This window comes from Phycodurus eques, chromosome 11, assembly GCF_024500275.1.
Source record: "Phycodurus eques isolate BA_2022a chromosome 11, UOR_Pequ_1.1, whole genome shotgun sequence".
NCBI lineage: Eukaryota > Metazoa > Chordata > Actinopteri > Syngnathiformes > Syngnathidae > Phycodurus > Phycodurus eques.
Window position 1 is genome coordinate 11,149,939 of NC_084535.1, and position 14,616 is coordinate 11,164,554.

Below are 14,616 nucleotides of genomic sequence, written 5' to 3' on the forward strand. Positions count from 1 at the left end.
CTTTACATGCAAATACTGTATGAAATAAATATAAACAACTAACGAAGTGTCTCAATGAACATTTAACATAATTTTTACCTTTTTTGAAGACTTGATGGCGTATACAGCGAGGAGGGGAGAGAGGGCAGCCATTTTCCGAGTTCCGAATTGTATCATTTTTCTCTCTTTCTTTATGGCTTCATGGCTGGGACTCAGAACTTTATGTCATATTAAAAAGGGTTCCACAGACGGCAAGGTGTATTCCACACTGAAAGCATTTATTTAAAAACTCAAGGCAATAACAAGCCTCTTGGTCTGCTCGGCAGCACTCGGACAAGTTGGGGCAACATTGGCCTTTAAAATAAAAAAATGCCAGTATATGAACAATTTCACCACATTTTATTTGGCCCTGTGGTGGCTTGTGTAGAGTTGCACTCAAATTATTTTGTGCTTTTTAATTCTCTTCTTTTTTTAATTGAGTGCAACTGTTAAAAAAAAAAAAAAAAAAAAAAGGACACCATTTGGCCCAGCAGAGTGTGGTGAGACTGTGTTATTATACTGAGTGCTTTTATTTTGAAGGTCTGACTTTTGACAGGATGTGTTACACAGGTGTTGTAGTGCAGACTGGGGGGGTTACTGCCTTCTGTTGTCAATAAAAGCTCTCATTGTGGAATACTGATTTCTGTCTGTTGAACGATTTATACACTACTTGTAATACTTTTAAATGCTTTGGAAGAACGCATATTGACGAGTCACATTTTTTCTTGTACGAAAACCGAGCAGATGTACGAAAACCGGGACAAAATTTAGACGAAAACCAAATCGTACAAAAACCAATGTTTCACTTTACTGTATTTGCTGAAATAGTGTCCACCCCTCCATTTGACACCGTGTCCCAATTATACCCACGGACATTAAATTGTCAACTGCAGAGCCCATTTGAACCCTGTTGCTAGCCAACACAGCAGCAGCTACTGACACGCCTCTCAGATAAATTAAACTGTGAATTCAAGTCTGAAAGCTGTATGTAAAATCATCTTACGTTATGTGGAGATGGCAACTGTGATTAGCGTTTCAGTAGACTGTTAGGTGGTCGCTCCACAATGCGTCCATGTTTACGTTCTGGGGAACTGCGCCATTGATTAGTTCCACCTGCCGTCTGCCTCAATTCTTGCCGTTTTTGCATCATTTAGAGTCCATAAGAGACCTTTTCATTTTTTTTTTTTTTTCACTTTTCACTCATGAGCAAACTTAATTTGTTATTTTAACCAATTATTATAATTTACTGATGAAAAAAGTGCACATAATATTGTGTAAAGTATTTCGAAATGTGCCTCCTCCACTAATTTCCTGATTGGATGCCTTCCATCCTCTCCAGTTGAGTAAATAAATACCCGCGGCCACTATATGAGGAAATAATACAATCAATTACAGTAATTTTCCCCCATTGCCACCTTTGCGGCCACTCGCTCGTATTCAGCAAGTTAAATAAAATAATCAAAATATTTTTTTAAACAACTCTCCATTTGTTGCAATAAAGTCCTACAACAGTTGGGTTTTGTTAAAGTTATACCGCAAATCAAGAATTATTGCTGCGGTTTTATTTTCCTTACATTTTACTTTGGACCAAGTTGTCTTGTAGGTTTTCCACCCTTAGGCACCATCCCTCCCACTGCACTGGCAAATCTATATGTTTTTTTTTTTTTTTTAAATCTAGCGTACTTGTGCACCTCCCCCTCAGTTCTCCATTAAACAAGCACTTAATAAGCCGCCACACTTGCCAAAACCATTAGGCAAACACAAGAGTGGTAGCCTTCAGACAGTATCGTTTGAGATGCCCTTGCTTAGAGGGAGAAGGCTGGTACAAAAACAACTTTAGCCTGGCAGTTTTCCAGCAAAGTTTGTTTAGTTTGCCTAAATTTAAGCACTAAACCCTTTATTTGTCTTCCTCTTTGGCTTTAAAGATGGTCCCCTTTTGCCATGTAATATACGATATGCCTCTTGGCTTTGATCTCGCCGCGGTAATCATTTGCGCAAGTTACTTTCTCAGTTTGGAAGCGGCTTCAAAGCAGCGTTAAAGTTTTCTCTGCTTTAGGGATGCGTCGGTGTTCTGAAGGCTCTTGGGTACTGTCATGACAGGTCCTCTGTTATAGGTGTCGATGTTTTCTCCAAGTCTTAGCCCACAGCACAGCATCAAATTACCCATCACAGCCCAAACAACCCCCTTTCCCACAGCTGCCCCTGTCAACATATAACAGCATTTATATTAAACAGTTGTGCTTTACAAGGTGGGTTTTATGCACAATGAAAAGTGATTGTCTGAGGTAGCCTTAGGGATGCTTTACTCTACAAGCAAGGAAAGAGGAGGAGTGGCGGTGGGATGCAGCAAGAGAGCGAGCATACGTAGCCAGTATGGTTTTTACAGGACTCGCCGCCCGAAGGCCTTTGTAAATAAATAATGATCAACAGATTGGCTGTGGGCTTTTGAAAAGCACGCCTTTGTCAGTTTGCATGATGGGGAAAATTTTCAAAGCATGAGGCTGCCTTCGTAGTCTGGCAGGGAGGCATTGGGGGAGCAGCAAACCAATCCCCAGTTTGTGACTGCAGAGTGTTGCACTGGAATAACTCAACTGTTTGAAATACATGCTGAAGAATGGAGGGAGATTGGGGTAAGACACTGGGGGGAGACATACTATAAAGGAAATACTTGTCCTAAATAAATCCCTCTCTCATGAAATATTGTGTTCAGCAAGGGAAAAACAATGAAAATAGATGCATTGCCAAAAGACTTATTTCTTAGGGCAAAAACTACTTGAACTAGAGTGATAGCATATATCCCCCAAGGTCATACAATCTTAATTTGGATCAGGCAAATCAGATTTGTAACTCAATACGGATCCTAAGCTTTTACAGTATGTACTCACCCCTCATTTGAAAATGAACACATTGGATTTTCTGCATCCACACTATATTATATTATATATATATATATATATATATATATATATATATATATATATATATGTGTGTGTGTGTGTGTGTGTGTTCAGACCAGATAAAATCAATTTGAATATAACAAAAACTGAATTTGAGTTTGGCAGTGGGAACATGGTGATAGCTGAAATAGCTTCAATTAACCTACCATGCATGTTTTTGGGATGTGGGAGGCAACCGGAGCGCCCGGAGAAAACGCACGCAGGCACGGGGATAACATGCAAACTCCACACAGGTGGGGCCGATGATTGAACCCCGGTCCTCAGAACTGTGAGGCAAACGCTCTAACCAGGCGTTCACCGTGCCGCTTACCTCACAACACAACATGACAATTCAAGCAATTGTCAAACCTAAAAAACATTCAAACAGAAAACATTAAAATCAAGCAATTTCCATCACCTTTCCCACATTGTAGAATGCTTGAATTCCCCCCCCCCCCCCACTTTGTCCACAATTGAAGCACTTTTCACGCCTATAAGTACAGCATAGCAATTCTACTTTTCAATCTTTTCAACCCTAAAAACCACAACATGGAAATTCTAACATGCATAATATGAACATCCAAGCCCTTTTCAAGCCTAAAAATAAAAGCACGTTTATCACCTAAAACAGGAAAATTCAAGCACTAAATCTAAAAACACAACATGATCGTTCAAACGAACAAAACATGAACATTCTAGCACTTTCTATCGCTTTCCCAATGTGGTAGAATGCTTTAAATTTTTAGCACTCTGTCCAAAATGTAAGCAGTTTTCACACCTACAAATACAACATGGAATTTCATTCACTTTTCAAACCCAAGAACGTCATGTAAAATTCTGTCCCTTTTACAGTCAAAAACAAAATGTAAACATTTTTCAAACCTAAAATCACAACATGAAATGTAAACTTACAAAACGAGAAAATTCACCTTCCTTTCACACCTAAAAAGTCAACATGAACATTTAAGCACTTTCATGAGTTTCAAACATGCATAAGAACCCTGTATTTTTTGTTTGCCTTAACTTGAAAACTTTTTAAACATAGAACATCTTTGGTGGAAGCCTTCATTTAAATTTAGGTAATTCTCTGCATAGGCAGCATGGTGGTGTAGTCTCCAGGTATTCCGGCTTCCTCCCACATTCCAAAACCATGCGAATTAGGTTCAGTGAAGATTTTAAATTGTCCTTAGTGTGAATGTGATTGTGAATGGTTGTTTGTCCATACTATAAGTGCCCTGCGATTGGCTGGCGACCGTTCTAAAGTGTGCCCGGTCTCTTGCCCAAAGTCAGCTGTAATAGGCTCCAGCCCACTCGAGACCTTAGTGACATTAAGGGGTACAGAAAATGGATGGATGGATAAGTCTCTGCTCTCATATTTAAAAACATACATTCGTCACATTTGAGTTGACCTGGCCATATTGCCGTTATTCAGTTCCCAGAAACCTATTCAATGTGTCACCTTGCTAATGAGGTGTGCATTGTCACCGTGGCATTAACACCATCTTCGCGAACATTTGTGACGGGTCGCAAAAACCAAATCGCAAAAACAGTGTCATCTGGAGCTGATATCCCCTGGGCGTGGCACCGCTGTCTGCTCTGCCTGAGCCTGGTGGAAGGTTCAAGCTGAGGCAGGGAGAAGGCAGAGGGGAGGATGATGAGGAGGTGTGTGGCGTCAGTGACAGGCTGCCAGTCACAGCGCTGACAGCTGGGTGAAAGATAGCTGTCTTGACACACAAGAAGAGAGCGTAGAGAGAGAGCGGAGAGAGGGAGGTGGAGGCATGCGCCAGTCAGCCCCAGTGAGGAGGCGAGCGATGCCGAGCAGATTGAAGTGACGGCAGCGGAGGTTGATTGGCGCAACGCGCGGCTCCAAATGAAAGATTCAGGCTGAGTGTAAAAACACTAAATGCTGTCAGTGTTATCATCACCTGCACTAACTGATAGAGGGAAGCAGTGTGGCGGGTGGCTAATTGACAGCTTTTTTTTCTTCTTTTTTTGCTACTTTTCTGCAACCCAAATGTAAAGTGAAGAAAGCATCACCATCAAAGCTTTGTCAGTGAATGACAGTGCTGATGGGTGATCGTGGGAGTGAGGATACTGAGAGAGATGTATGTCAAATTCCCGAGCTGTTTCCCCCTATTCTTCAAATTTATGTCTTCACTTCCCCAGTGAGTTGAATATACAGTATATACAGTCGATGAATATTGAAAAACCTCAGCCTGAAATATACATGATCAAATATTCATTGTAATTAGGGGATTTTAACCCTTCATTATTGAATTACTTTATAACTCAGAGCTGACGCACACATGCACACCAACTTTATTTTTACTTACACACCATTATACATAATCAATAGCGACACCTTATCATATTTCAGTGGCAAGGCACCCTTGCAAAAAAAGAGTAAAACGTGTGAAATTTTGCCATATACTTTGAATAGAGAACATTTTATCTGATGGACAAATATAAAAAACAAAAACTGTCAATCTAATTGTCCAAACTGAAATCTTAACATTGGGGATTGCTTTAGTTTAACATACAGTGTTCCCCCGCTATTCATGAGGGATTGGGACATGGTCCTGCCAAAAATAGTGAAAATCTGCAACTAATTGATACCCACCACCAAAAAGGTTTATAATTGCTTATAGATGCTACAAAATGGCGACAAAGCCCTACATGAAGCTCTGTAAATCACTTCATCATAGTTCCTTGGCACCAAAATGCCACAAGATAGCACCAGAACAGTGCTTTTATATCAAGTGGTGCTTTGGCCTGAGCACAAATATTGACTTTTTCAGCAAATAAGAGTTCTGCGAGTATGTTGGGAACACTGAAAATCTGGGATCAAAAATGGCATTTTTGATAGTTTTCATCCATCCATCCATCCATTTTCTGAGCCGCTTCTCCTCACTAGGGTCGCGGGCGTGCTGGAGCCTATCCCAGCTGTCATCGGGCAGGAGGCGGGGTACACCCTGAACTGGTTGCCAGCTAATCGCAGGACACATACAAACAAACAACCATTTGCACTCACACTCACACCTACGGGCAATTTAGAGTCTCCAATTAATGCATGTTTTTGGGATGTGGGAGGAAACCGGAGTGCCCGGAGAAAACCCACGCAGGCACGGGGAGAACATGCAAACTCCACACAGGTGGGGCCGGGGATTGAACCCAGGTCCTCAGAACTGTGAGGCTGACGCTCTAACCAGTCGTCCACCGTGCCGCCTGATAGTTTTCAATTAGGTATTTTTTGTTGTTGCTTGGTTTTTGGAGCTTAGCCATTTTAGGTTAATTTAAGGGATACAGATGACAATTCCAAACATTTTCAAATATGAATATCCACTGGCAAATTCTACACAGCCAAAATGGCTTAGTAAATTCAAAAATAAATAAATATGAATGGCACAAAATATTCCATGGCTGACTCCCAAGAGTATTGAGAATTGTCAATAGAAAAAAAATAGTATTATTATGCAGTCGAGCTGTATGCTTTGTTTCTGCTCTATATCCCGAGTCAGTGTTGTGGATCAAAATGTCTGGATTGTCTTTGTAGCAACTGTGAGAAGACGTCTTGTAGAATAAACGCAAGAGCAGGAGCGGCGTTAAAGCGGGACTGACAGGAACCCTTTCATGGTCAGTGTTACACTGGATAAAACTCAGCGCCCCATTGCTGTGGATTAGCCCGCATGCTTGTGACACGCTGCTGAAACATTCATGGCCGTCAGTTGGGGAGGTGCAATTTGATTGGGCAAACGCTTGAAATATTTAAAGTGGGAGCCTGTTGGCGCCTTTTACTGTTTGCATGGTGTGGCGTCAGGAGCGGGAAAAAGAGGCTAAAAGCTGGTAATTGGCGCTGTGTTGTGCGGCGTGTCACTCTCTAACGTTGAAGTCTTGCTGCTCTTCTCGCTGCCGCTGTGAGCGAGGGAGCGAGCGCCTGCCTGCCTGCGCCTTTGAGCTTCCTGATGACTTGACATCAAGGACCAGAAGTAGAAATTGCGTGTCTGCGTTGAGAAACCCTGTCGCTGAGCCAGAGTGCCAACAAAAGAAATGACGAATCTAATGCTGATTAATAGATCACAGCATATCATAGCAGTCCCCAAACACCACACAAGCATGCCCCCTAGGGGTTGTGAGCAGCATAGGAAATGAGATTCCATTCATCTGACTGATTGGTTATGCAACTTTTACACTACAGTACACTGCACGTACTTGCGAGTGAAGTGTTTCCTCTGGCAAAACCTGGTTACGATAGCTATACAATATGAGTGATGTACAATTGTAACATTTGAGTATAGAGTGGAACCTTGGTTTTCGTATGTCCTAGTTTTCATCAGATTTGGTTTTCACTGAATTTTATATCCAAAATGTGTCCCAGTTTTGACTCTACTCGGTTTTCGTACAAAACAAATATTTCACAGTATTGATGCGCATTCAGCCAAAGAATTTCCGAGTCAGTATTTAACCTGATATAATTTAGCACTTTAATAAGAGCTATTCTATACTGCGATGAGTTCGGAAACTTGATTGAAATTTGTCAAAAAGCCAATTTATGTTCAAGAAATTACTGAGTTGATTAAAAATAACTTTCTCAACAATCTTGTCTATGAAAGGGAGATTTGAGAGGGGTCTATAGCTTACTAACATGGAAGCGTCCAGCGTTCTATTTTTTGAAGAGGCTTAATGGCAACTACTTTCAGAGCTTTAGGAAACTCGCCTTACTGAAGTGAGCAATTAATTATTTGCTGCAAAGCAGCTAACACAGACTTCGCAATAGCTTTGAAAAAGTCAGATGGTATTGAGTCAAGACAGCTTGTTGATGGTTTCAGCTGCTGAACAATTTTCTCTACAGTTTTTTGGTCTGTATCCAATTCTGACATGGTCATAGAGTTTTTCCTGGGTCGCTTCAGCTGTAGTATCATTTTGCTGATTTGTGCTATTTAACCTAATGGATTGTATTTTTTCACTAAAATAACAAGCAAATTCATTGCATTTATCAGCTGTTAGGAGTTCTGGAGCTATCTGATTTGGGTAGAGGGGTGGGGGTGAGCTTGTCAAGCACAGCAAACAGAGTGCTAGTATTGTTGAAATTCTTACTGATGATTTCATAAAAGTAACTGACTAACTCTTGGTTAAAATTACAAAGACTGTTAATTTTGTTAATATTTTTGGCTGTCTAGATTCTTGACTCTGGGATGGAATAATTGGGTTTACATTATTTCCTATGGGAAATATTGCTTTGGTTTCCGTACCACTTTGTTTTAGTCAAACTTTCTGGAACAGATTAATCACAACAACCGAGGTTCCACTGTACAGGGATAGAAGTGACAAAAAATAACCACAGATACAGTAACTTAACTTCATAGCCCTCACTGTTCGAAAAGTCACATGCCAAATAGTACAGGAGACCCTCGCTCTCCTCCAATGTTGTCGTTTGTAAGCATCTTGCTTCAGACTTGTGTTGAATACGGTGTGGTTCTGGGCACGAATGCTTGTTTGAATAAACATTTTTGGTGCATAAAAGCATCAGTGTGAATGCTTCAGTTCCAGCATTCACACAATCAACTGTTGAAGGTACAATCGAATATTTAAGGGATGGTTCTTAGACATACAAATCATCAATAGAATGGTCTTGCATGAATCTATTGTTGATGTTGTTGTCGTTTTGCAGTAGACACGACCCTCTACTAATACCTGGTAATGAACAAATCGAAAACATGGACATGAATGTGAAGAGGTATGACTCCACCGGAATGTTTCACTGGTGCCCGTCAAAAGACATCGAAAAAGTCATCCTGGTGAGTAAAGCTAACTTTTACGACTGTATGCTGCACATTATACACAAAATATTAAAGAAACTAACAGTAAGTATACTCCGGACTGGAGTTTCCCCTCACACTTGTAAAGTCATCCAGTCTCACTAATATGTATTGACATTTCTTTCTCTGCTTCTCTGCTTCAAGGTGAGTTTATGGTTTTCTTTATATATCAGCACATAGGTTTAAGTAACAATGTTGCAGTCGTCCACGCATGCATTTGCTGCGATGTCACTGCAACTGGGCAGTTTGTAAGCATTTAGGTGTATCCATCGATAGTTTGTGTCATCAGAAAGACCTGTCATTCATTCCCATACAACATTCTATGGATTATTCGCAGGATTTGCCACAGTTTAACCAGTAGATGTATATTTTTTTGCCAGTGGCCAGCCTTTGATATGATTGTTGCCCATTTAAGAAAATGAACTGCAACCCTATTTTGAAAAAGCACTAAACTAAAAAGAAAAACGGTTACTGATTATTGAAGAAAATGCAAAATTACCATATTTCCTCAAATGGTAACTTCCTCTTGAATAGACCCCATACCTCAATTATTCGACTGGTGCATTGTCCACTTAAATAATTAAGTTTTGGTCTGCTTAATACTTTGTTAAGCTACATCTTTGTCATTTCCATCAAATTTTTTATAACTTGCACTTCTACATTTTTCAGGCAGGTGCATCTATCACACGCGACAGTCCAGAAACATAAGTAGTCAACAATTAATGCCGCCTCCAACTGCACTGCAATTATTGATTGGAACCAAAACAAAACGGACACATACAGAGAACACAAAAGTGTCATTCTCTGTCAAACATTAGCCTGTCTTGCTCCACGCTTACACTGTAAATAAGTGCCCTCCCTCAAATAGGCTCATTACGTCAAATAAATGCCTCATCCAGTCTGTAGTTGAGTAAATAAATGCCGTGGTAATAACGTTAGTACCAATACAGTAAATGAATAAACAGTACTTTGAACACTGCTATCTCAAACATTATTTGTTTATCCTTCAAGATCAATAATTCCCAATTTTAATTATTTCAGTAATGCCTGAAAATTTGTAGGTACATTTCTACCAGTAGAGCACAGAGCGCAAGACCTTAGATCATGTGGCTGATATTACTTCCATGGCTATCATCCGTATCAGTTACAATTTCTTAATTGATTAAAACTTTTGTACTTTTTTATCAAGATCTCGCTTCATATTTGCCCAAGATGCCTAAAGTCTTACAAACTGCATTCATCAGCAACTGACTCTTGAGTCAGTTACTCTTGGCCATCAAGCAAAATATGACTTTTATGTATAAGTGGTAATGTAATTGTTATTTTGATGTTAAACTGCCACTTTTTTCCATTCACAGCACATATATCTGGTAGTTCATCCCCTCATTGTTTTTTTTCTGTGCTCTTTCCCCACCCCTCTTGTGTCTGCAGACCCGGAGTGAAGCCTCCATGACGGTGCTGAGCGGCCATGTGGTGGTCTGTATATTTGGGGATGTCACGTCCGCTTTAGTGGGGCTGCGAAACCTGGTGATGCCTTTAAGAGCCAGCAATTTCCATTATCATGAACTCAAGCCCATTGTTTTTGTGGGCTCGCTGGACTATCTGCGGCGAGAGTGGGAGACGCTACACAACTTCCCCAAGGTCTCCATCTTACCTGTGAGTGTAGCCCACCATCTCAGAAGGACGAGTAGCTTTTTTAATGTAACATTCACATGCAATCCCTATACTTTAATTGAATGATTGTTCCGTGACAAGATCCAGAACACTGTGCGCTTGAAACATCTTCATTTCAAAACGTGTCAACTAGTTCACCACAGCTCAACGCTGCTGCTCACTTCTTCAATTTGTTTCTCTTTCTCTTTCTCTCTCGCTCTCCATCACCCTCTCTCTGTGTTCCCGCCTCACCCCAAAGGGGACACCATTAAGTCGGGCAGATTTAAGGGCTGTCAACATCAACCTCTGCGACATGTGCGTAATACTGTCAGCCAATCAGAACAATATCGAAGATGCTTCGCTGCAGGATAAAGAATGCATTTTGGCATCGCTCAACATCAAGTCTATGCAGTTTGATGACAGCATTGGGGTCTTGCAGGCTAATTCCCAAGGTAAGGAGCGTCCTCTAAGTCCCTGGGTGTACTGGTGCCCAAAGGGGACATGGTTGTGGGAAGTCAAAGATTTTTTTAAAGAGAAAGAATTGAGGGGATTGAAGATGACAGTCAACATGACAATATTTAAAGGCACTATAAAAACCACACTTCTGAAACACAAAATCAATTTGTAAGCTTCCAACAATATATGACAAAGTTATCTGCATAATAACTGATTGAGAAATTTGGGATATAATTTCACAGAGACAATATGAAGTGTAAATAAAAGTGTACTTAAAACCCAACCCTCGGTAACACTTACAACCCAACCGAGATGTTGGGACATTCAAATTAGGTCAATCAAATAAACCAACCAATAGGATGATGTAAAATTGTTTCCATATCATGCAGTTGCTGAGCACAGTGCTCTTAATTGTTTTTTTGAGTGTCATCTATGAACTGGCATTACTAAAGATGCTTTTGAAAAGTGTTCACGGAGCATGATTTTTTAATCATTCCAATCTTGTTTGCTGGTGATTACAAGCTGCTAAACCTCCCCGCTAATACTATTTAATTATATCAACATGGTGGTGTCATTTTTGATGTTGTTGTTCCCCGTGTCTGGCGGTTTGTCTGGAACAGATTGTAGATGTTCGCTAACAAACACGCGATCTGGCCCTCCCATCGGGCCTTCATCAACATTAAGCGGCAAGTACAAATCACCGGGTGGCGCGACTCAGCTGCCGCTCATTAGTCACGACCAAGCAGTGATGACTTCCTGAATGGATGGCACAGCCACAGACACAAGCGTGGTCAATGCCGTCCACACGCGCATCCACAGAGAGCTAATTCACAGTTTATTATTAGCTTGAAAGACGACGTGGCTCAAGATTTGGAATATTTAGTGCTACTGTTCTAAGTACAAATCAAAGCGGAAGGGTTTTAGTACTGAGCACTTGCACATGTTTTAGGAGAATGCCAATGCTGTTATTCCTGCAGTCTTGAGTGAGTGATGCGCTGTCGATGGCCTCGTGGCTGAGCAACAATAAGCAGAGGTAAATCAGCGAGGGGACGGCTCTGAGGAGCACTATTCACAGGAAGCCACACCAATATGGAAAACCCACTTGCCGATGTCTTCTCCTAGGGTCGATGGATGGAGCCCATTGTCATCAATAATTGGGTCTTATATCAAACACTCATTTCAGTGAAAAATACTTCACTTTAGAGAACACTACCGCAGTGCACTCATGCATACATCAGGAAATACACACATACCCAGACACTTGTATCATAGTCACGCTTTGGGGGCTTCCTTCCTCCGAGCGATGCTCCCATTGACACGGCGTCTGTGGAATTGAAAACAAGAAGGTGCAAATGAATAAGTAAACAAGCGCTTTCCTGGGGGATAGCTTCTCACGGCGGCTGTAGCCTGTAGTCAACCGCAGAGCATCGCCGTGCCCGGGGGGCTACAGGGATGAGGGGTGGGGGCTACGTAACCCAGATCCCACTTGACTGTGATAACATGCTGCCGAACACTTGAAGGCAGCGCCAGCCTCTAGGATATGTTATGTGCATTAAAAATACAATCGCTCCATGGACAGGTAGGCAGGTTGATACTGCAGCTTTATAAAGCTGCATTTTTTCGGTGGTTGCTATTCTTCACTTGAATGAGGGGTACGAAGTCGCATTTAACCCTTTTAGATGGCTTTCTTGTCACTGGTCTGTTTCAAACAGAAAGTTTAACAGAATTGGTTGAATTTGCAGGAATGAGACACACACCAAACTCTGGAGCTGATGATGTTCCGCAAATATCTAACTAATTATTTGATTGCGGAATGCTGTGTCACTCGTGCAGTGGTGCTTTGAAATACGAGTGACCCGAGATACAAGCCGTCATTTGGGAGATTTTTCATTTATTTTTTTATGTATTTATTTATTTTTAACTTGTGAGTGCAACATTGAGATATAAGCACATGTGTTGGCAGTGAACTCAACTCACTTTACAATAAGCAGCACTTTGGCAAATAGTGGACAATTCTTCAAAAATAGGCTTCAAGCTGTTTAATGCCAGTTTACTGTCAAACTAAACAAACTAGTCGAAGTCCCTCTAGTCTGCTAGCTTAATGCTATTGCTAACACATAATGGGAAACGCATATATAACCCTTGAAGCAACTGGGTGTAAAAACCATCGTGTCAATATCCTGCTTCGCTGGGTTCTGTTTGAAAGGCAAAGGTGGTTTGCTGCCTGCATGCAACTTTAGTGCCTCTGTCAATGCATTGTATGTGATATTCTGTATGACAGATATTGCAGTGTCATATTGCACAACATAGAAGTAAAGCAATCTTTGCTGTTCCACGCAGCTCACCATCTCACGTGTTGAAGAGGCTTGTAACAGCTTTTAAAAGCAGCAGCATCAAGCTTCATTTTGTCTTTTTCCCCTCACTGACAATGACTCTCTGCGGTACTCAACAGAGCGCGAGCTGCATCGCCTTCAAAACGATAAGAGAGCAGTTTTCATTTAAAAACAAAAAAAAACAAAAGTTTACTCCAGAAAAGTGGTAACATCCTCCTTTCGTCCATTAATGGACAGATGTTAACATGATGACTTGGAGTGTCAATCCGAGTGCAATAATTGGAATAACAAGATTTATGATTAGCTATGCTGTACCAACGACTATATGAGTCTTTTCTTTTTTGTAATGTAAGCGTCTCATTGAGTGTCTTGACAGGACAAGACAAGACACAGAGTGATAAAACGGTGACCTGAATATATTGTATAGTTCCTGGCTGGTGACATTTTGCTGTAGTCAGCACTAAATGATGGATGTCAAAACACAGTTTATACATTATGCAGCTTGCATTATAAATTTAAGATGTTTACTTGTCACTTTAAAGAAATGCAAAAATGTGAAGTCATGCGGATTCACGCCGCTGTCAGCAGTCGTCGCAATCCACGCCATTTCGCATAAAAGGTTATCTGGTATCCACTTCGCCTACTTTTATTGTTACAAAATGAGCGACATGTAAAATTGATGCCGGACTGCTGATGGAGGGCCGTGAATGCTAAATACGTCCTAGCTGACCCCTAAAAGCACCGTATCCATACTGCTGCACTTTTTTAGGCTGCTGTCATCTTCCACCACTTCCTCCTTGTCATTGTCACTACATTTGAAAGATGCCATACAGCTTCATGCTGACTTAGCTGACATGCACTATATGTAATGCTATCAATACACTCATCCATGTTTTATGATACCGCTGCACGTTTCCTCAACAGTGAAACCTTCAAAGTTGATGTGATGCTGGTTGACTTATGTTCTAATTTCAAAACCTTTTTTCCTACAGAAAATAATATAAAACCAATTAATGTCTACTATAAAACCTGTACAAGCAATGTTTGAAGTAGCATTTCAATGGTTACCTTTTTACGTTTATTTTTGAGGTCTCCTGCTGAAGCGAAAATGCACTTTTTGAATTCCCCCTTCGCACCTGTTCTTACTCTCTCGCTTACACAATTCTCCCAAAAACAGTCAAAGTGTCCTTGCTTCAAGCTGTTTATTTGTCAAGCCCAGTTGAAGTTTACTGTAAAATTGACACATAAAACAAAAGACAATTGTATATGTAAACATGTACAAAATGTTCACCAAAACCATACACATCATTTCATGTGATGGTCCGCTAGCTTAATGCAATCATAGTATAATGTGAAATGCCATAGAAGGGCTAATTGAAATTAGCATAGATGTTATGGTAATTA

At 40.8% G+C, this 14,616-nt stretch overlaps 1 protein-coding gene across 14 annotated transcripts in view; it reads left to right on the forward strand.

The window, feature by feature from the left end:
- kcnma1a (potassium large conductance calcium-activated channel, subfamily M, alpha member 1a) overlaps positions 1-14,616 on the forward strand; it is a 188,772-nt gene that overhangs the window by 157,028 nt on the left and 17,128 nt on the right. For all 14 annotated transcript variants that reach the window (XM_061689911.1, XM_061689899.1, XM_061689902.1 and 11 more), the window contains 3 exons: positions 8,623-8,749; positions 10,202-10,426; positions 10,683-10,875. In XM_061689911.1, coding sequence (XP_061545895.1) covers positions 8,623-8,749; positions 10,202-10,426; positions 10,683-10,875 — 545 coding nt within the window. The remainder of the gene's footprint in view (positions 1-8,622; positions 8,750-10,201; positions 10,427-10,682; positions 10,876-14,616) is intronic.